We start from the raw sequence: 23,546 nt of genomic DNA on the forward strand, positions 1-23,546 counted from the left end.
AAAATTCTCAGGTATTCCATGTTCTGCTCTGTATCCAGTACCTAGGTTATGAGGAAAGGTGTCAAAACACCAATATGTTCATTTCAAGTTTGAGGAACTGCCTGTTCATATAAATAATGTATACATTTGTAACACATAGATCTCATGTTCTGCAGTGTGTCTTAGTTTAGTTTTCAGTCCTGTTTGTTTTCCAGCTTCAAGAATAAAGGTCACTGTATTTGCATATATTTTAAAATTCGTTCTCCCATTTTGTCTAAACAAATTTTTAGCAGTGTTCTCAAGATTTCTAATTGACAGTTCTCATTGACAATGTATCTTGAAGTGACCGTTTTCACTCAGAAGAAACTTGTAGAATTTCAGAATCACCTTTTTCCATTTTAAGCTAAAATACCCAGCTTCTGTTCCTACAGTTTGGCATGTTTAGATAGTAGTTAGTCCAGTGTTCAGTAGATGCAAGCTATGGTGCTTCAATAATGGATTGACAGTCCATAATGGTAAAATGAAGATAATTCAAACAATGGTGTACTGTTAATTGGATTAAACTGTGTATATTGCAACTTCTCTTATAGGCTGTCATTTTGCTTGGGTGCCATGCAATATAGAAATTGTTGAATGTAATATACAGCAGGTACACTCCATCACATTGGTGACATGTGAGCAAAATTTAGGTCAACAACAGTCCTTTTTAATAAGGGACTCCCTATTTCTCCCTAAGTTTATTGGACAAGAGTTTAGTCCTATTTCAACTTAAGCCATTTTGCATAAAAGCTGTATTCACACAATATGTATTCATTTTTTAGGGTGATTATTCTCATCAAATTTTTCTTTCACTTCTGGGCTTCAATTTAAAGTGACATCTAGTCAATAGGGAGAGGTATACTGCTTCTTTAAGTAATGCCAGAGTAATGACTGTCTGTTTTATGACTATGTGCTTTAGTTAAAGAGGACAGCTGTTGGCAGGATAAGTTGTCATTATTGACTATCCATCTAGGATTTTTATTAGATAACCCTTTTTCTTTATCCAGTTAAAATAATAGGTCCTATCTTTTAAGCGGCAAGTGTATGTGTTAGAAGAGGAAGAACAACAGAAGAAAAGCAGTTAAACTTTATGGCAAACTGTTTATATCACATAGATTTTTTATGTTTCTCACAATGGAAAATCCATCAAGACATTCTCTTTTTATTGCGTTCACATTTTAGCTGATGGGAAGAGGGTGAAATAACTCTTTGGCTGCTTGTTTGAGGGGATTAACACTATACTTTACATAAAAATTGTCTTTAATTTTAAAGCATCGTTACTTATAATTTGCTGTTGTGAACTGGTTGATGCATGTGTTTTTAATTGTACGATGTAGCGTTACACAATATTGATGCATGGCAGAAAAAAGTCTTAATGTCCATCCATGCTCCTGTGGAACTTCAAGAGTAATATATGTATTTGCATCACTACGTTTTGATAAGATTGCGGAATTGAAAAAAAGGTTAATGGGATGATTATGAATAAATGTAGCTTTTCCTTGGCTGCTCTGCATTAGGCTGTTAGTATTTTATTTGTTCCTTTTCGATTCACATAGATGTTTTTTGAGAATTAAAACTGAAAACAATACACAGGCCCCTGGCTGTTGTGGAAGAGTCAGCTGTCTGCCGGCAGTTGCTAACCCCAACCCTGTTCTCCTTGCTTCCTTGCCATGATGAAAGCTCAGGTTTCTAGACAAGGCAGGGCGACAGGTCCCACAAAAGGCTCAGAATCCCATGTCAGGATAAGCTTCACGAGGGAACCAGTTCTACCAGCATTAATGTTGAGCAGTAATTTCTGCTGGGTCAGATAGGCTTGAAGCATAAGAAGTAAAAGGGCTAAGAATATGAAAGGAGCTTAGGATGCAGAAAATATGATTAACTCAGAGTGATTAATGTGTAACAAAAATGCAAAAGAGTATTCTCATGTGCTTAAGTAGCCAGTAAACCTGGCAACTAAAAATCATATCAATATTTCTGAGGTTATTTTCATTTGGCAAGATGCCAGCATTTACGGTAACAGACTTTGTTCAGGCAGCTTGAAGCTCCCAGGGGATGATACCCACCATTTGGCTTTCTTGTTTTATTCATAAATTGGAGTTGAAGGGTATTATATTGAAATGCTCGTTTTCTGATCACTCGCCCTGTAAGCACTATTGCTTTTATTCCTATATCGTTTGGCTAAGGTTTTTATGTGGTAGCTTTGCTGCCTCCCAACTCTTGGAACGTGGGTTAAATACTGGATGGTGGATACATTTTGTTGTGGAGTCTGCATGTTCACCCTGGGTCCACATGAGTTTTCTCCATGTGCCTCATACTGCCCATGTTGGTTCTGTTATCTGCTGTCTCTAAATTGTTGCTGTGTATCTGTGGACCTGGTAATGAACTAGCATCCCGTTCAGAGTGCAGTAAGGTCTTGTACCCCTGTGCTTCTGGGATGGGCTCCAGGTTGTTGTAACCCTTATTAGCAGTAAATAATTATATGATAATGGATTGAGCACAGATTTGGCACTTTTTCAAGATTAAATAAAGTCTGTTTAAAGGGATTCTAGACAATTTTACATATTCACATTATGGATTTGAAATGGATTTCTGCCAATTTTCAAAGTGGTGAGACTCTATAGAGACTAATATCAAGTTTTACAAAGTTATTTGTTGTGAGCCACAGATACAACTCTTTGACCTTTTCTTATTTCAATGACTTGATAGTACCATCATTGTTTTGCTGGAGTCTAGTGAGTGATAGTTTTGAAGAAAATGAGATCATATTAATAAAAATGTTTTGCAGTATTGATAATGAGTGATACAAGGGATCCCTGCTTAGGGTCACCCTGCTTTTCGCTATTGACTTTTTGTGACAGTGGACATAAAAATTCCCTGACCTGCTGTCTAATGGACATAAACTCCACTTTAAAACCTGTCCATAGTGTGAACAAATTGCAAATTTCTAGTAAATTAATTGCATATTTGCTGTTATTATATAAAAATCATCATAGATATATTATTACTATATTATTTTATAATGTATAGGTATTTGAGATGTTTATGTAATGTTTTACATTTTTTCTATACCCTGATTTTATATCCTCTTAACATAAAGCACTGTAACAAAAAAGTTCTGATAACAGAAGCATAAGCAGACAACATTGCTAGATAAGTTTAAAATATAAAAAAATGACTATGCGGTATTAGATGTTATTTGTCATACTTTATACACCGTATTAAATGTTACTTTATGTAGCATAAAAGTTTAATTTAACATTTGGCTGTGTGTTGCTTTTTCTTTGTACTGTACATACATGATAAACTATGCCATTCTGTGCATTTCTGAAATGTTTTAAACAAGGTTAAATTACATTTAAATTTAATGGGTTATTACAATAATCATAAATGTTTATACACAGAAAATGTAGACACTACTGTAGACTTATGTTATCATGTCCTGGTCCCTAATACCATTGAAATACATTGATACTTATGTATCAGTTAACATCCTCTGGGGAATATGCCCCCCCTGTCCCCATCAAGGACTATAAACAGGGACACCCTGTATTAGCAGAGCTATGTAATTTTGTATACAGTAAGTCATCAAAATATCTATGGACTTGAAATCTAGGTTTTAAGCCAGGAGATTATAAGCATAGTCCATTTTGTGTCGAATTAATACATGGCACATTATAATAATATACTGTATTACAAAATGTTGAATTTTTTAAACCTGCTGATGCAGAGAATTCATTACAAAAGAAATCTTAATAAAAAACATCAATTTTGAGCATGGTATACATACTGCATACAATCAGATACTGCATACTGCATCACAGTGTAGTGAAAACTTTGAACTGTTGTTGGTGGATACTGCATATATTTCTTAAGTAAGTGCCCTTGTTTAACCTTCTCTCTCAGCTGAATTGAAAGATTTTAAAACAATCACGGTTGCAGTGTCATATCTCTTCAACAGCTGTGAAATCTGATCTGATGAGATGTGACAAAATATAGGAATCTGTCTGCGGTGCATCACATAAGCCATCACAACGGATGTCCTAGCTTTGGACAGAATAGTGTTCATGTAGAACTGGTAGGCTGAACTGAAAAAAAAAAACTAAGGGGAAAATGCCTTTTGAAAGATAAAATCAGACATAAGCTGTGCCAAACTGCAATTCAGAGTCTGTGATATCTTTGTATGATAAATGTACGCCCCTAAACCTCTCCATAATACTACAGTGCCAGTCTAAAAAATGAGTCTTCTTGGTAGCCTCCTGAATCACTAGAGATGCCTTCTTCTAGTTTAAGAGGGAGAAGCTGTGTTATCACTGTGTGCTCTGATGCCTCATGCCCTTTGCAGTGTTCATGCACACACCTGCAGGCACAAACCTTCATGTCAGGCACACTAGAGGAGTTTGGGGACCAAGGGTCCTAGGACTATGTATACTCTTCAGTGCCGGGTGGGTTTGTTGTGAGAAATAATACAGGTTAAGATAGTAGAAAGAAAGAAAAACATTGACCACTGTAACACTTGCATTTAAAAGAAACAGCTATCCCATGTCTGCTTTGTACAAATTTGGAAAGGATAAAAAGTCAGGAAGTCTCAAAATTCAAAAACATAAAGCTGTCTGACATGTTCAAATCAAAAAGAGAGGGGACGTTTTACTGTGCATACAAACCTCCACTGTGCAGAATGCATTCTTCAACTTGAGTAAATAAATTGATCTCCAGTTGCAAATCCCCCTCAGGCATTTTGAGCCAGATCCACAGCCCATCAACAGGTTTGGAACTGCAATTTTTCTGGTTCTTGCACTTCCTAAGCACTGGGTTCACACTCTGCCCTCTGAATACTAACTTTGTCGGCAGGAGATAGGGTTGCACATTGAGAAGTCATATGTATGAGTCAGAAATAAAAGGTAGGTTTGAAATCAGTGGAGCACAGTTTATAATGATAGAAATATAATGTTATTTGGAAATGGAATATAGTTGGAAATATTCTAAGTGCATGGTCATACTTTGTTTGAATGTGGTCTTAAGTAAACATCAAAATGTCTTCATGAAGCCAACGAATGATACTATGAGATGGTGATGATACTCCTTCATAGTTATTGATCCAAATGGTTTAACAGGTGCATGAATATTCAAAACTATTAACATTTGTCATGGCAGTGTCATCGTGTCATAATATGTTATGGTAACTGGTATGGTGAGGGTGAGATTTGAGGTTGCTTATTAATCACCTATAATTTATAACTTTATAACTCATAAATTATAACTTTTAAACATAAGAAAAACTTCAAATAAAAGAGAGTTTGGCCAAATAATTTAGATTTTTAGTAGATCAATGATCCAAGGATCTCGTCTGGCCATTTCTTAAAAAGAATCATATTAAAGATCATTGTAAGAAAGCTATCATAGTGCATTTGTGGATACATTGTGCTGCTTTTCAAATAAAACATTTTAAAGTATTTTAGCATTTCAAATCTATGTGAAGAAATTGATTTCTGAAACAATGTTTCAAATGCTAACTAGTGGCATCTGCAGAATTTCAGTCTAGTCCATTACTGATTCCAGTGGTTGGCAGTGAGTGTGTGACCCAGAGCTAGTCAAGTAACGCACTGAACAGAAACTTTGCTGATGCTATATACTGTATAATAATGAGCACACAAGCAGACCTTGGCACATGAGCATTAACACTTTGCAAAGCAGACTGAAGGATGCTTAGCAGGAAACGTGGAAAGAATAATAAGGAAATTCTTGAAGAATTGAAGGAATGGGGGAAATATAGACCCTTGCAAACTAGAACCATCTAAAATTACAACTAGTGCAGTCATGATCAAATTTAATTGAGTGTTGTCCTTTCAGTTTCAGCCTGTTTATAAGTGCTAATTAAATGCCTAAAATGCTAATATCTACTTGTAGAGATTTATAATAAATAAATGGAGAGAGGGATTCTGGTACTGTTGTTCACAAAGTGCTGTTGTCAAAGCCCAACTCTAATTATATAATATGGTGTGTCTCATATATCAGCATTTTCAAGTCATCTTTAATTTGTCTTTTGTGGTAAATAATGTCATTATCTGAATTGCTGTTGAAGACCTTGGGAAAGAGAAGATTAAAATTTCTAGCTCCTGACAGCAATAGATGAAGCCTTAGAAATTTCTTTTAAGACCCGTAATGTAAATAGCAGCGCAATGTTTCGTATGTGTTCCCAGAAAAAGTGACTTGCATATAAACAACTGCGGCATGCTAAGCAGATTTGTGGCCTTCATTAAAATAAGGATCCTCAACAAATTTAGCTTTAAACTGTTTAGGAATGGAGAATAACTGCAGTCGGATTGCATTTTAATCATTTATAGACTGCCAAGATGAAAGCTATGAATGTATTTTACCTATAAGACATAAGCCAGCTGTTATGAATAATCCATGTGTTCATTAGTCATTCTTAAATATTTAAGACGTCGTTATGAAGGATTTTCAGAATATTCAAGTTCTGCAATATTGGTCTTTACTAGTTTTTCCCTGTGCAATTTGATCTGTTAGTTCTAGCAATGGGGGTGATTCCTGGAAAAAGACAGTTATTTCTTCTTCCTTTGTCTTCCAGACGATATGGAGGCCATTCCAGTCAAGCAGTTTGTGAAGCACATCTCTGAGCTCTATTCTAATAACCAACATGGATTTTCAGAGGAATTTGAGGTAAGAATTCACATTGCCTTTGAAAATACAATTTCTTTGAGTGAGATAATTTGAAATGTACGTATTTTTTGGCATCATGGTAGGTGGGACATCTTTATCTCGTATACACCTTTTTATACATATTTTTAGATAAAGAATACCACAAGTAGCAACACCCAGATGAAGGGACAATTTGAATTATAACCCAAAAACATGTAGTACACCTGATCATTGCCCTTGCATGTACAGGCAGTGCTAGGTTATTGAAGGATTGTTCTCTCTTGTATGTCAGATTGTGTTTTCCTTGCTAACAGTGGAAGCAGATGGTTTTAGAAGGAGGCATTTATACCATCTCCTAACTGGTTGGTTGGGCAAGAACATTGCAGTACATGGCTGTGTTGATGATGTGCAAAATAAATGTTTTCCCCTTGAGAACATGGTATTATTGGGATGATCAAATGGGAATCAGGGCTATCAATTATTCATGATTTTCTGACTCTGCCCTATTGATCACATCTGGTTCTGACACAATCAAATAAGTAATAATAATAAACTACTTATCAGTGGCCTTGATCTTCAGCTGCTGGCTGTGCTGTGATTCTCTATTTTCTAGGCATAATTTTGAAGGGAATTAAATCAAATGCCTTATGGGAATTTCTGAATACCAGGGGTATTTTATTATGTTAAAGAAATCACAGTAGCGTGGCTTAGGTTTTACATTTGATTTTTTTTCCCTTCCTTTATCTTCATCTTGTTAAGAAAATTAAAATGATAAATCTGGCATAATGAGTGTCCTTTAGCTTGCATGTCACCTATCAGGCATTTGCTATTGCCATCTAAGCAAAACGGCAGAGATGTCGTCAGTTCAGCTACCTCATTAGAAGTGGCAGACTGCTCATAAAGAGACGGTAGTAATGGAATGCTCGTCAGGAAAAATAGATGTTTATGGCTTTTAGTGTCTTTAATTCCTGCTGACTTCATTATTCAGGTAGTGTCAGGTCAGTTCTCCAGAAGTCAGTTTGGGAAGGTGACTGTAGCATTTCTTGTCAGTTTCTCTTAACTAACTTCTTTAATTCCAGCATCCCCCAGGGGTGAGGGGTAGCTGTAAAGAGAGTAGTGTGTTAATGATTTCCCTTTGTAGAACAGCAGGCCTTTATGTCGTTCTTGTTGATGGACACCATGAAGTGGCTTAAGCGCTCATAGAGAAAAGGGCCTAGTATTTCTCAATGGAGTGCTCTGTCTAATCTAAAGCCTTTTATTCAGCCAGGGGAGTAAGAAAAGAGAAAAATGGGAATGCAGCAGAGCAAAAGCTTTTGATTAAGCAGCCAAGTTCTTTCTCATGTGTTACTGTGTGGTTTTGTTTGCAGCAGTGCAGTTGGTGCTGAAAGGAGAAGAGTTGGTTATTGAGGGCCTCCTGCTGTCAGGTCACGTGGGGAAGTGCATTCAAAACTATCTAGAAAAAAATAGTAACCCTTAGAAATACACTCATGCAATCATGTATAAAAATAGGCATGTTTTTTCTCTTTGTGTTTGGGTACTATTTAAATGGCAACAAGTTGCTGTTTAGTTGTCTAACACCCTGTGGTTATATATGTAGTTTTGTTTAAAGCTAAGATTAGCATTAATTTGTGATTGGAAGCGTGCATTAATTCTCTTAAATGAAGTTTACATCACAAATATTGGTAATCGCATTTCAGAGTGTCAGGGATTTCCTTTTTGAGTTTTTTATTCCTTATAACAGTTGTTTGATTTGCATTAATGCATGACTGGTTTGCTAAAGTTTATTGCTTGTTTACACAACATTGTAACTTAAAATTAACACATTTTCCGTTTGAAATTCCTGACTACTTAAGAGCACAATTTGAATTTTCTATATGTTTTCATCGGAAATATAACAAGTGTAAATGGTAATTCCACAGGTAAATTGTTACTTTTCAAAGCTTTAACTTAATCTGTCTTGACATTGATGATTGAACTCTGTTGATTCTGAGCATTGATATGATAGGTTTTGTGTAGGTACCTCTCCTCCGTGTGGACTGTGACATCCTGATGAATTGCAATGTAGCATGTGTTTAATTACTTTGCCCTGCCTTCAGCAGTATGGGTAACAGGAACCAGTGCCAGCTGAGACCACAGCCATCTATTAAAAATGTGTTTTTTTTTCTTTTGTCTGTTAGTATACCATCTTTTTGAAGAATCCTTTGAATCGTACACAAATTCCAAACTCCTTATTTTGGTGCAGCAAAGTTCTCGTCTACTTTATGGCAGTTCTATTAAAAGGTGTCAGTATCACTTTCATTATGTATCTTAATAGACGTATTTTTATTTGTATTTTGTATATGTATTTTATGTCCATAGTGAATGCTGCTGAGAAGTAAAGTGAGACAATGTGCTATATAGAGGGCAATCCCCCTAATACATTGTTCACTCCTGGAAATGAGAAATTAAAAATTAAAATAACAAAATTCAGAATAAACAAACAAATATAATTCCTAACTATTCTTCAGGTGCTTTTGTTTATATGTAGTACAGAACATAAATGTGTTTCACTTTAAAACTGTTGCTGAAGAACAGTGTAGAGACAACGACTCTGAGGTTGGCCTCCTTGAAGTGTGTTATCAGTTTCCTGAATGGAAGAGGATCATCATCTGCATGTTGCCTTGCTCTATTCACTTGTACAGGGAAACAGATGCCAATAGTGCTGGAAGCAACCCAGACAGCAGTGTCAGGGGGCTGTGAGGTGAAGACAAACAGATGGAGCTATAAGGGCATCCCTGTCTGGTTGCTCTCTCAAATGAAAATTCATCTGAACACGATACAAGCTCTTCTGGGAGAACAGTCTTCTGTAGGAAACAGCAGAAGTCATCATTTACCAGAATACTCTACACAACGTTATTTTGCAATGGTGTACATACATACAAAGGTTGATTCAGAAGCTCATTAATCTAATGTTTCTGTAGAAGCAGCCATCAGGTGCAAAGTGTCCGTAGGCATGCTTCAATATCCACCATGTTATACAGGGGTGAAGTGTGGCACCTCATTCTTATTTCTCCTCAGTTGTCAAATACAGGACTGTGATATACTGCCAGGTGGCAGGTGACTTAAATTTCCCAATCACATTGCCGCTGCACACTTGTGTGCTGTCAGTCCAGGTTAGGTTTGCATGTATACAAATCTATGAAAATTAAAACAAAATATTTTAAACATTTAAAACCAATAAATACCATTCAAAATGGTATCCAAAATCCAAAATTCTGTCATTAAAATCCAGATCACTTAATGAAAACCTCAAAAGGGTGTTTGGAATGTAGGCCTTTCTTGATCACATCGTGAATGGGGCAGTTAAGATAATGTGTTTATTTGCGGCTTCTGAAAAAGTGGTGAGTAGTGAGATTTAATCGTTTTTACAAATAAATAATTTTGAAAAGTGTGGCATGGGTGGAAAAAGGTTGAAATTGTTTCCGTAAGAATGAGTACAATATGCACTGATGCCTGAGATTGACAGACAAATAAGTACTATGGCGATTCAGTGTTTGTTAAACCTCTTAGTGCTTTCATAGGCAGATCATGAAAGCTAGTGACAAACAGACCCCTTTTCAAAATCACTACTTCCATGACAATTCCAAACATTATTAATCACAATGTAACAATGTAATAGTGTGATAATTATTATGTGTGTATAGTAATGATAAAATCAGTAATTTTATGGTGTAATTACTCTGTTATTAAATATGTATTGCAATTCTACTGTTTATCGCCTAATGTTGCGAGTCATTCGTGTGCGTTGTCCCATTAATTAATGGGAAAATTAATTAACTAATTAATGTAATTAGGTGTACACTATTACTAAATACAGTAGGTACAGTTTTAGAGCTTTGCAGTGATTTTGTAGCTGTTGTTTTGATTTATTTTGTGTCCATACAAACTCACACAGAAAATAATATTTATTTGTAATACTTATGGTGGCTATGATTTTTTAGCTTGAAAAGCCTTAGCTTTTAGCTTTTCTTGATTTTGAAGTTTGATTATTTCACACCTGATGGCAGATACTACAAATAACAGAATCCTCTTAGAGCAGGGAATCTTTCTAAAGACAAAAAGACAATAGATCATTAGAATACCAATTTCAGAGTCAATCTACATGATCAAGACTTCTCATGCAATTTAATACCAAACAGCTTTTTGCCAACTGCTTCTGATGTTTTGAGCAAGAGTAGGGAAATGAAAAGCAGCTTTTGTACTGATCTGGGCTATGTTTAATTTTATTTATGGAATGCTTTTTGCTTTCTGTGGTGGGGTGGTTATAGGTGCAAGCACTTAATAAAGAAAGCTCAATACTACATAGTACTTGTATTTGATAACACACAGGATTGGGAACACAGGAATAAAACATAAAGTCCAGCCTACATACCCAAGCAAAGGGTCTAACCAGATTTTGACATAAGAAAACTTTCTCAGGACTTAGAGCATAATTTGTTTCAAATATCTCTAGTGTTAAAACTCTCAGAAAAGGTCAGTGTTTAGTTTCATTCCAGTACCCATTGTGGTCTGCATGCAAAGAACAAAGTGTACGTTTTGAATGAAGCTATGTAAAATACCTGTCTGGCTGTTTGAGTGCAGTAGATTATTGCAAAATCAACAGTATCCCCTATTTTTGATATTAGGCTATTTTTTATCAACCTTTCTACAGTACATGTTTCTTTGCAGAAGGGATAACGCTCAACTTTTTCTCAACTTCAGAGATTTGTGTCTCACATAAAAGAGGAGCAATATTATGATGGCTACAGAAAAGCTATGCCTACCTGACAGATGCCTTCCTTGCTAGATTATTTTGAAACAACATGATTTATTCTTTTTTGGTTTCCCTTTTTTAATAGGAAGTGCAGCGGTGCACTGCTGACATGAAGATCACAGCAGAACACTCCAATCACCCAGACAACAAGCACAAGAACAGATACATCAATATTGTTGCATGTAAGAGTAGAACCTTGCATGGTAATACTGTACAATATTGTCAAAAACTATGTAGGAAAGCTCACAGGACGGTTTAAATAGCCATTTGTTCAAAGACTGATATTGATTCAACTACAGCAAGCTGCAAAAATAAAATATAGATATCATTACAAGTTCCTTGAATGGTGAATTCAAGGATGGTGAATGGTGAATGGAAATTTGAAGGAGTTTGAAGACTTTAACCTTATGTATATAGATATGTACAGTATGCGACATGATGGAGGGTGTTCAGAATATCCTAATGTAAATTGTGTTTAAATGTGAAAATGTTTTTGTTTTGTTTTTTTTTGCAACTATACACAGATTTTGTGGCAGGTTGTGTAAGGACTAAAATGTATAAACCATTTACCTTTATGATGGAGTTACTTGTGAAAGCAGTGAATTGGCAGTATAGAAGGGAGGTGCATTGATGCAAGTGGTGGTGGCATTAGTGGAATACTGCATTATCTTTATTGGGAGGTAGATGGACTATATTTGCAAGAGGCCTTCTTAAAATTTATAAATAGAGCAGCATTCACAGTAATTTTAATGACTTACGAAAATGTGAGTGAGTGCTCAGTCATTTTGGCTTTGCCTTGAAAAGGATCCAGTTATTGAAAAACATAAAGTTCCACTTGCATCATGTGACAATCAATATACATTAAATACCTATTAGTTAACTTTGTGCTGCAAAAAGTGAAACAAAGAAAACTAGTACCTTTGTGTTCATGAAAAATAACAGTATTTTATTTGTTTTTCTAGATGATCACAGCAGGGTGAAACTGCGCCCTCTAGCTGGAAAGGATGCAAAACACAGTGACTACATTAATGCGAATTATGTTGATGTAGGTTTGCGAACAACAATTTTGATTTATATTATCTGCTGTGCAACTTTTTTCTGGTACTTATTATTTCTTCATTCTTCAGGGCTACAACAAGTCAAAGGCTTACATTGCAACACAGGGACCTCTGAAGTCCACCTTTGAAGACTTTTGGAGGATGATTTGGGAACAGAACACAGGGATCATTGTTATGATCACAAATTTAGTCGAGAAAGGCAGGGTATGTACAGCTTTCTTCCAGATTTCAAAATAAAAATTAATAATACATTTTAAACATGCAAGATAACCTTCCAAAAATGTCTGGATTTAATAAAATACACAGCATACCTTATATACAGGTTGAAAGTACGCTGTCTAATGGAAATTTAACATGCAATTTAGATTAATGCATTTTATTCCGAGATTAATTCTTGTGGCATTTCTTTCTTTTGTCTCTCAGAAAATAAACAGCTCTGTAACTGCACTTTGAAAATGGTCAATTTTAACTGGGTGTTTGTCTTCTTGTTGTCATCTCCATGTAGAGAAAATGTGATCAGTATTGGCCAACAGAAAACAGCGAAGAATACGGAAACATCATTGTGACACTGAAGAGCACCCAAGTGCATGCGTGCTACACGTTACGGCGCTTCACAATACGGAATACAAAAATTAAAAAGGTGTGCATCTTGTGAGGCATGTTTCCTGGAGAAATCAGAGTTCCTGCTGTTCAGCGTCATTACTTATGCCATTTGTTTTTCTTGCTAGGGTCAGAAAGGGAACCCTAAGGGACGTCAGAATGAGCGGACTGTGATCCAGTATCACTACACACAGTGGCCTGACATGGGTGTGCCAGAGTATGCTCTGCCTGTCCTGACCTTTGTCAGGAGATCATCAGCTGCCAGGACTGCAGACATGGGCCCAGTGCTGGTGCATTGCAGGTAGGCAAATGTACTACTTTGCAGAACATGCAAGGAGAGGAGGTTAACGAAGACAGCACAGCTGATTTCACACCATGGCTTTTGTGTGCATCTGTAGTCTTTCAGATTTTTTTTACTATTGAAGGTCAACATGATGTCTGTTTTTTACTGCTTCTTCTTTTCCCAAAACTGTTAGTTTGCTTATTAATAGATGACTTTCTTCTTTTTGGGAGATTCCTTATGTATTATTATTATTATTATTATTATTATTATTATTATTATTATTAGGCTAGATAAAAGTAGACACATTACATTTTCATGATATTACTCTTAAACTGTGAATATCATAGTCAACCCCTTATTGAGCAGCTACCCTCACAAAACAGAAAACCCTGCAAGATGCTGATCCTGGATTAACAATTCCAAAACTTACATCAAGATATTCACAATAAGGATGTTTTACTAACCTATGACTTCCTTTTGCCTCCATTATTTGTTGGGCAGACAGACTCACACAAGATTTTGGCACAAAGCTTTCCACAGGAGAAAGACAAAATAGTATTTGCTTGAGGGTTGTGGCAGCTGGAAATTAAATCAGTTTGGTTTGGATTAGTGGTGACAATTCAAAATATTGTTGATCTGATTAGGAGCCCAAATATAATTGAGGTACAACTGTAGCAAGTGATTCCAGATAATTTTTTTTTTACAGATTCTATTTTTATGCTCTCCTGTGCTGAAATATTGAGTAATCATTGGCACCATAAAATAAGAAAATAATTTAAAAATCACACTAATATTACTACCTGACTACACTGTACGTTTGAAAAAAAATGCTTTTGCGTTTTACATTTTGTGACCATTTTTTAAATTTTTTCAAAATGAAACAAATCATATACACAGCAAAGAAATGCATTTTTTTTGCTAATAATGCATCAGTGATACAGTAAACTGCTAAAAACAGGCAGTGTTTCTGTTGCCCTGCCAATTTTGACACCTCCTGACTGATCTGAGATCCTTTCTCTAAGCATCTTATTTTTGACTGTCTGCTCCTACTGTTACAGCCTCAGAAATAAAGTGCTTCTTTCAGTTCAGCAACCATTATGCAGCCACTCACTGACCAAACTAATGTGGAATAGTATGAAAAAATAAAATTGTATATAATTGGTCAAGGGGAAAACCATTTAATAAGCATAATGGTGCTTACTGCAGTTTGAAAACATGTTTGATAATTGACCTTGACTCTAGATGCTTAACCGTTTCCACAGTCAATTACTGGACTGAGCCGACATTGCATTTTGCAGAGAGCAGCTTTGCCTTAATTCATTAATTTGAGAGCACTCTATCCCACAGTTTTCCTCAGGCCTTTAGCAATTTCTGGGTCTAGGTGATAATGATGGAATTAATTCTTGGCTTTTCTACATTAACCCTCAGCTGGACAGAAGACCAGACTGCAGCTAATGAAAAACGATATTGAGCCTCACTGGAAGCTAGAGTTACAAAACATTTAACATTAGGAATTCAGACTCCTGCTTTCTCAGCTTGGGGGTTTAGAACTGAATTTTCAGGCCTCTTGCCAGAATTTTCAACATAATTTCTTTGGTGAATGCTGAAAGATGTGTTTTCTTTTTCCCCTGTCTAGCGCTGGTGTTGGAAGAACTGGAACATACATTGTAATTGACAGCATGTTACAGCAGATAAAAGATAAAAGCACAGTCAATGTCCTCGGTTTCCTCAAACACATCAGGACACAGCGCAACTACCTCGTCCAGACTGAGGTAAGCATTCCACTGCAGTTCAGTGCTTATTTTCCTAATGTTTCCCCTTGCGTGTCTTGCATGCATTAGCCATTAAGTCTGTATTATTCATTTTTTTACTCTCCAATTAATACTCTGCTGACTAGCATGTTACTTTAATTTTAATTTCTGGCCTATTATTTCTTGTTTATTTCATTTTTTTTTTAATTAGGTCTTTGTACATTCTTCTTTATTTGAAGGAGAATGGTTTGCTACATGGATTTCTCTGATTACAATTATTAAATTTAATGTGGTCCTCAGGTTCACTTCCTTCAATAACTGTCTCTGTTGTTAGGATACTGCAATCACTCCTCATACTCTGAGTTTGTAAACTGTCGGATACTGTATTTAGAACCGATTTGGCTACATAGGTCAATGATGATAGTGGGCAAAAAAATGATTTTCAATCAGATAAGGACTGTTTTATTCATTACAGCATGAGCACTTTTTAAGTGTTTTAAAACATAGAAGCTCATCGAAACTGTATTAATTGTTGTGATCAAATAATTGGAGACAGAAATAAGGATATCAGTTTAACTTCAAACAATACCTTTACATATTCGGGAAAGTTGAATCAATAAAATAGGCACTGTTCTTGAAAACTACTTGGAATTACTGAGGCACGTATCAGATATGAAAACTGCCATTATTAAGCCCTCATCAATCATTGCTGCAGTAGGAATGGTTGGTGGTTGGCTGCAGTTGGTATAATAATTCACAGGGCCTCCCAAGTGGCCCAACCATTGAAGGCTCTATGATCTCAGGTTGAGCTGTACGATCACGGGTTTGAGCCTGGGATCATGTCACTAACCAACTGTGGCCAGTTGAGTAGGGTGTGGGTAGCCAGGCAGGGCTTTCTGAACTCTCAGTGACACAGCACCCCCTGCAGGCTCTTGGGCACCACCAGTGCCATCAGTGGGAGCGTACCTCCCCTCCATTTGAAGCTGAAAGTTCAGTTTGGGGCAGTGTTTTGCCAGTAACTTATTAAAAGATGAGTGATCCTAAAATGGAACAGAGTGGGAGGACTGCTCACTCTTTCTCATTCTCCCCCATGTTGGGTCACACAGATCATAGATACAAGCTGAGACTAGAAAAACACACAATGAGCTATTGCAATAATTAGCAGTTGTAAATTAGTAAAAAAGCAAATGTACATACAGTATGAACTATATGCATATGAAATAGTCAAACCTATTAACAAGTAACAAGAGTTGTTTAAATACCATTTTACATTTCAGGTCATTTCAGTTGTTTCTGATGGTGTTTTTCTATCAACATAGATTATACTGTACATCCAGAACATAACCAGCTGTTGGGTGGATGTCCTTATGAAAGCCTGATCTGATTATATAAAAAATAAAGCTTAGTTAATCACTCTTCATTTCCTGCAAAAGAGCTGTAGTGTATGAAGAGCGCTGCCTGTCTGAAGTGAGCACTAGAAAGTCTATTTTCAATTGTGTTCATGTATAGGAGCAGTACATCTTTACCCATGATGCCTTGCTGGAAGCTATCCTTGGCAAAGAAACAGAAGTATATGCCAGTCAGCTACACAGCTATGTCAATAGCATCCTCACCCCCGGGCCTGGTGGAAAGATGCATCTGGAAAAGCAATTTAAGGTCAGCCTCCACGACTGTCAGTTGATGCTGTATCCTTTACAGCTCAGTCATTTCCCTAGATCATTTTTATTATTGCTGTATTATATATGTTTTTGTATGGATCTGATTGGTAATTTTATGTCTGTGCCCATTTATATTCTGAGACTGCATTCCTTTGTAAAACTGTGTTTTGGGAATTTTGAAAACAGGCGCATAAATACGGTTCCAGTTCTCTTACGGTTTCCTGTCATGCTGTCTGCTTCCTATTGCCCCTTATTAACATAACTGATCAAATCAACCAGAAGCTGCTATTTTCACAGCAATGCCATTCTCATATCACAGCATGGGATCTAAATTACAATTTTATTAATTTTATGACACATTGATGTAAAAAGGCTGTCATTATTCCTCCAGTTAGTATAATCTAGTTCTTGCACATTTTGTAATATATTGTGTTCTCATGAAACAAAAGCTGCAGGGTTGCAATGCAATTAGCCTTAAAACAAAATTGAGTTAATAGTTTGCTTAGTAGCAGAATTTTTCATTGCCGTGTGGATTTTTTATACCCTTTAGTAATTGCATATTAATTATGTGTGTCAGGGTTATATTTAAAAAATGAAAATAAGTCATTATTATTTAAGAACAGGCTTCACATGTCATCCTGCAACAGAAACAGACTCCACAGGGTATTTTGCTCAAGCTACAGTGCTTGTTACTGACTTTTTTTCCTCATTATAAATACACACCAAATGGATGATGTGTGTCTGGTAAATTTTTTGTTGTTGTTATTGTATCAGGGAAGCTCATTGCCCAAATCTGTTAACACAGCTCTGTGACTGGAAACATTGTCAAAACCTGTTTAATGACTGGTCTTCTTATTAAAGCTTTCAGTGCGGATGTAAATAGACTTTGGTTTCTCTATGTCAATTTACTGTACTTTCTTCTTTCATCTTCTTTTTGCTTCTGTTGTGTGTTGCATTATATAAAGCTAATAAATAAAATTGGATCATCATCATCTAATTATCTAATTACTCCAAAGAATAAGTTTGAAAAGATGCCTGATTGCTCAGCAGTGATAACAGGGATCTGGGAACAGGGATAACAGAGATTGCTTATGCATTTTCTTTTAGTTGTATGCTAGGTTAACAGTCACGATAAATGTTTAATAAAGTAATGCACAACATGTTGAATGCTCCTTTTTATATTTGTTGGCAATATAGAAAAGCAATGGAGATTAAGGAGAGAAAGTGGAATTCCAGAAATACAATATACCGAATTGATAATGACAGTGTGTTCACTGCATCTGTGCGAAACTTGGAGAGGTGGTACAAAGTGAACAGTAAATATTCCTTTGTGTGTAAATTTTTCATTTTGTTTCCTGATATTTTTTAGTATCCATGGTAAGAAGTAGTAGGAGCAATAGAGATGTATGGAACGTTTGTTTCTTAAATTTCAGATTGGTTTTACATTTGCATTGCAACTCCTCTTTTTTATATTATGGATTCTATACCATACATCAGTAGTAACAGTACAGTAGTTTCAGTGCAAAAGTAGCAGAGTATTCATTAACAAGGTGACAAAAACATTTGAAGATTGACTGCCTGAATGAGGGGCGAGGCGAAAATAACTCCCTCTCACACTAGTGCTGAATACAAAGACTTGGCATGTATTACATGCATGCTATTGTACAACACTCCAGACAACATAAGAAATACTGTAAGCAGAAGAGATGATTGATATGAAGACAAAAATAAGGTAAGTAATTATCATATGGCTGTGATTAAGGCAGAATGATTTCAGCTGTATTAGCAGTTCAGGTCATGGACTTTGCCTGCTTGGCTAGAGGGGTGACAGCATGGTCAGGAGCGTAAGGCTGTCTGACTGCACAATGAGCAAGATGCTGCTGCTTTAGTGGTTGTGAGTAGGAGGGTGCTGGAGCAAGGGATAATGGGGAGGATTTGGGCTAGAGGCCTGTTTTTATTCTTTGGATTGGGGGGAATTGGAGTCTTCTTTTATTATAAACTCCAAAAAACAGTTCTTGTCTAGGGTACCAGAGCTTAACTAACTGGGTTAGTTAACACATATAGAATAGAAATATATCTGAAAAATTATTTAATGCAAGAAAAGCTCTATTTCTTTTATATAAACCCACATTTTCACATTTTCAATTTTTGTAAGATAAGTGAGGAGGAGAAAAGGAGTTCAGGTGAAGATTTGGATAGTATTAACAGGAAGCTTTCAGCTTTAAAGACTACTGAATTGCAATGTAAAATTAAGAGTGGAGCACACAAAAAAAACAGGACTTCCCTAATCTGTTAAATTGCATACCTTAAAGTGGAAAGACATTTAAATGAATAGACTTAAGATAGCTCAAGACCCACGGTGTTCTTATACACTCACATTTAATTACTGATTCTTATAATGTATTTTATAAGTGCCTGAAAGATGCTGACCTGTTTCAGAAAGTGACCTTCTCGGCTGTACAGCTTTGAACAGCTTGAGTCTGGAAGGATTTTGAATGTCAGAGTATTAAGGTGATGCATCAAAAAGGCCCATGCGATCCCTGTTGCTCTGGGTTATTTCAAAGGCTTCAGGTTATTTTTTTAATCATCACCAACAAAATCAAAAGTCATATTCATGCCTTAAATGTCAAGTCAATGTGCTTTATCAAGCTAATTAAGATACTTGATGTTGAGATATTAACAACCTATCTGAAGTTTGTAGTTGTTGAACACCTTGCTAAAGCATTTAAATACTGTAAAGGAACAAGTAATAGGTTTATTCCATGCTGAAAAAAAGAAGAAAGAGAACACAACGTTGTTGCTTTCCATGCTTTTTTTCAGCATGGAATAAACCTATTACTTGTTCCTTTGCAGCCTACGCATGCTGACGCAGCTACCCACCTGAACTTTAAATACTGTATATACATATATTTAATTATGAAGTTCCTGTTCCTGCTAACGTACTGTATTTTACAATAAATAATCAGAAATGCTGTGCCTGCATACAAAGTGCCTTGCAAAGTATTCAGACGCTTCCTATGTTTGAAGTAGTTCAGGTGGGTAGATGCGTCAGCATGGGTAGGCTACAAAGGAACAAGTTTAAATATCTAACACAACACTCATTCAAGGCCCCTCAGGACAATTCTGGATCACTCAGATGACATCTTGTACCTCCAGCAACCTTATTTACTGTATTGCAGTAAATGCCCAGCCATCTGCATTGGAGAAACAGGAAGGAGACTCGGAAACCACTTCAGAGAACATGTTAGGGCTGTGAAGTTTCAAAATTTCTCCAAGTCCATTGTTTCTCATTTCACCTCTGATGGCCATGACCACTCTAATCTCTCCTTCTGTGTTCTCAAAGATGGTTTTCCTAACTCATACATCAGAAAGACTACAGATTTTAAGCCTAAAATTATCCTGCAGCTAGGATCACACCTTCCCCCTTCTCTCAATGACAAACTACTTTTCTTCTAATTTGTTTCCTTTGCAGTAATAGGTTTATTCCATGCTGAAAAGAGAAGGAAAAAGCCTTCCCATTTTTTAGAACTAATGATTTATCAGACCCTGAATGTTTAGACTGAAGACTTAAAAGATACAGCAAGTGTATCTCTGCTAAAGAGAAAAAACTCTTAAATATGTTGATTGCATAAACATACAGACCTCTGAACTCAATATTTGGTGGAAGTACCCTTGGCAGCAAATACAGACTCATATCTTTTTGGTCTTAGGTCTTCTCTACCAACTTTGCATGCTAGCTTGGTAGAAATTTTGCCCATTCTTCTTGGCAGAGTTGGTCATGCTCTTTTTGTGTTGGAGATCACTCATGGACAGCAGCTTTCAAGTTTTTCCAGCCTCTCAATAGGATTCAAGACTTTGACTGGGCCACTCAAGGACATTCATATTTTTATTCTTTAGCCACTCCAGTGTAGCTTTGGCCTTGTGTTTTGGATCTTTATAGTGTTGAAAAGTGATTTTTCACCCTGGTTTTAAGTCTTTAGCCAGTATTCCTCTCCTTCAGTCCTAGCAAGCTTTCTAGTCCCTGTTGAGGAGAAGCATCCCCACAACATGTTGCTGCTACCACCAGGCTTGATAACAGGATGATTGCATGGTTGACTTGGAGATGGGCTGTGCTGAAGCTGTACCAAATGTAACACATTTGGCACACAAAAATTTCCAGTGTGATCATCTAATCACGTGGCCACATTGTTGCAAGATCACTCAGCTGCTGTGTTGCAAACTCCATGCAGGATATGAAATTAGTTTTCTACTGTGCCATATAGGCCAGCTTTGTAAAGTGACCAGTATATTGACTGATGCACATTTTATTGCACTCGCTGATATACAGTGTTACTTAGATATTCTTTGTACCCTTCTCCTGATCTGTGCTTTTCAGTAAGAATTTATCCCTGTCTTGCTTTGAAAGCTCCGTAGTTTTCATGGTTGAGTCTTTGCTTATAATTCATTACTTGAGCAAGGAACCTCACAGAGAAAGATGTTTTTTTTCTGGAATCTTTAGAACCACTATTATTGCACATGGAGGTCATTCAACTAATTGCATGACTCATCAAGGTAATTTTGTTCACCAAAATTAATTTATTTCTCAGAACCATGAGTTTAAATAGGTATACAATTATGATTTCCATTTTTTCATATTAATTATCAATTTATTTTTTGTTTGTTTTTGGTTTGAATGTATGAATATAACAAATATTAATTGTTGCTTCAAAGTGTTATGAATGCAAGCTTTAAAGCAACAAATTGTGAAAACTATGCAAGGGTCTGAATACCTTTGCAATGGCCTGTCGGTTTAGTAGTCGGTGTTAAGATTCTGGCTTCTTCTCAATCTTATCTGGAGTGGTTAGATAGTACCAGCATGTGTCCAAGGTCTGTTGCCATTCCTTTATAATGACACAGAGTACCTCTCAGGGGTAGAGGATTGTATTCTGTAAGTGTGCCTACACTCATTAATGCTCCTGTGTTATTGCATTTGCAGCTGGTGACTCAGTGCAATGCCAGATATGTGGAGTGCTTCAGTGCCCAAAAGGAGTGCAACAAAGAGAAAAACAGAAACTCATCAGTGGTGCCATGTAAGATCACATTTTATATAATTCTATTGATGTCTTTCTTCACAAAACGTCTATTGATTAGGACCTTTTTATTTATTTTACATGCCCTTAATTACCCTAAGAATGTAATACATATATATAGCTATATGTTCCTGTGTTATTATTAAAGAAACTGCCATTGCTGTATCTACAACTCATATAATTAATTACACCATTGCTGTTGCTTTGTGAATATTGCCAGATGTCTGGTGCTGATTATTTCTTGCCAATTTGCTCTGTCTGAACACAACAAGAACATCTAGGTGTCCCCAGGTTGAGAAATTCTTCTTCATTGTAAACAGGCAGATGAGTGAATGCCAAGATGTCCCAGGTGTGTGCTTTTCTGGGTTGGCAAAGAGATAGGACCAGTTTTGTCCTGTTAAATGGGTATCTGTTCTGGGAAAAGAAAGATGACTAATTCTGTAAACTGCTTAGACCAGGGATGTCAAACATGCAGTCTGTGCAGTGTTGTCACATGACCTGTGGAGATTGGTCATTTCTTTCACATTATCGACAGCCAGCAAGATGCCTCACCCTTACAAAATAACAGTAGGCATTCCTGATGGTAGCTAATGGAAAGCAAACCAGATAAATCATTATAAATGCCTGTTGCTTTTAAGACATTTTAAATGTGTACATGTTCGTGCTGACAATCCCACTTCCTTTTTATCTCCAAGTCTCTGACACACTCAGCCTGCCCCTTATCCCACCCCCACCCCCTCCACCAGTGTAAAAGAGCAGGCTCAGAAGCAATTTTGAAGAAAGTGTTTATCGTTGTTAAACTGCCGCTGAGATAATTGCTAAGAATGAAGGTTTCTTAGTTGGCCTATGTTTATTTTGTTCTTATTACAGTTGCTTTTCCATGGAAATGCATAAACTGGAAAAGAATAACAAATGTGATGTTGTGTAGATGACTTTAAACGTCACCATAACTCGTCATGCAAGTGAGCAGGAAATGTTAAATCAGCAATGATTTGTTCTATTTCCCATAGAACTGTGTATTTAATTATATATCCCATTTACACTGTATGATTGAAGGGTGAATAAGTACAGTATAGATGCAACTGAACAGTCCTAAACCATTTCAAGTTTGACCATATTTAGAGCTATCTCTAGCCTGACTAATACCTCGGTTATGACTTGTACAGTCCTAAACAGAGTATAATTCAACACTTATCTTGTAGGTCTTACATTCTTAGGCAGAACGCAAATAAACAACAGCCCCTGGTGGTGTTGTCACATACCCAGCTGAGCACGAACAGCAAACATATTTGCCTCCTTTGTGTTCAATTACAATTCGTACCATAAATAGGACATGCAAAGTGAGATTTAAACAAGTGTTTGTTTTTATCATAAATTAAAATGTGAGACTCACAGAGGATGCTGGGTTCTGTGCTATTGAAAACAATTCTAGTGTCAGGAGTATTTTGTTTGCAGTTTCTACAGTGATTGCAATGTGCAAATGCTGACCAGGAGACAGAAATGTCTTCCTTTGTGCAGCAAGCTGACAAACACGAATATCATCCATGTAGGAGGGAATATGAATTTTCTGCCTAAAATACAACAATGAATAATGCTTATCACCAGTAAACAGCCTTAAATTGTTTATTTTATTTCTACATTGACATGTGATTAGCAGCTG

General features: G+C 36.4%; 1 protein-coding gene across 1 annotated transcript in view; it reads left to right on the top strand.

Annotated features, from left to right (window-relative positions):
• ptprga (protein tyrosine phosphatase receptor type Ga) overlaps positions 1–23,546 on the top strand; it is a 256,694-nt gene that overhangs the window by 225,090 nt on the left and 8,058 nt on the right. The window contains exons 15-23 of the mRNA XM_088636210.1: positions 6,605–6,696; positions 11,553–11,649; positions 12,430–12,512; positions 12,595–12,729; positions 13,031–13,165; positions 13,254–13,426; positions 15,045–15,180; positions 16,669–16,815; positions 21,793–21,886. Coding sequence (XP_088492336.1) covers positions 6,605–6,696; positions 11,553–11,649; positions 12,430–12,512; positions 12,595–12,729; positions 13,031–13,165; positions 13,254–13,426; positions 15,045–15,180; positions 16,669–16,815; positions 21,793–21,886 — 1,092 coding nt within the window. The remainder of the gene's footprint in view (positions 1–6,604; positions 6,697–11,552; positions 11,650–12,429; positions 12,513–12,594; positions 12,730–13,030; positions 13,166–13,253; positions 13,427–15,044; positions 15,181–16,668; positions 16,816–21,792; positions 21,887–23,546) is intronic.

The sequence above is a fragment of the Lepisosteus platostomus genome, chromosome 6 (assembly GCF_059453375.1).
Source record: "Lepisosteus platostomus isolate fLepPlt1 chromosome 6, fLepPlt1.hap1, whole genome shotgun sequence".
NCBI lineage: Eukaryota > Metazoa > Chordata > Actinopteri > Semionotiformes > Lepisosteidae > Lepisosteus > Lepisosteus platostomus.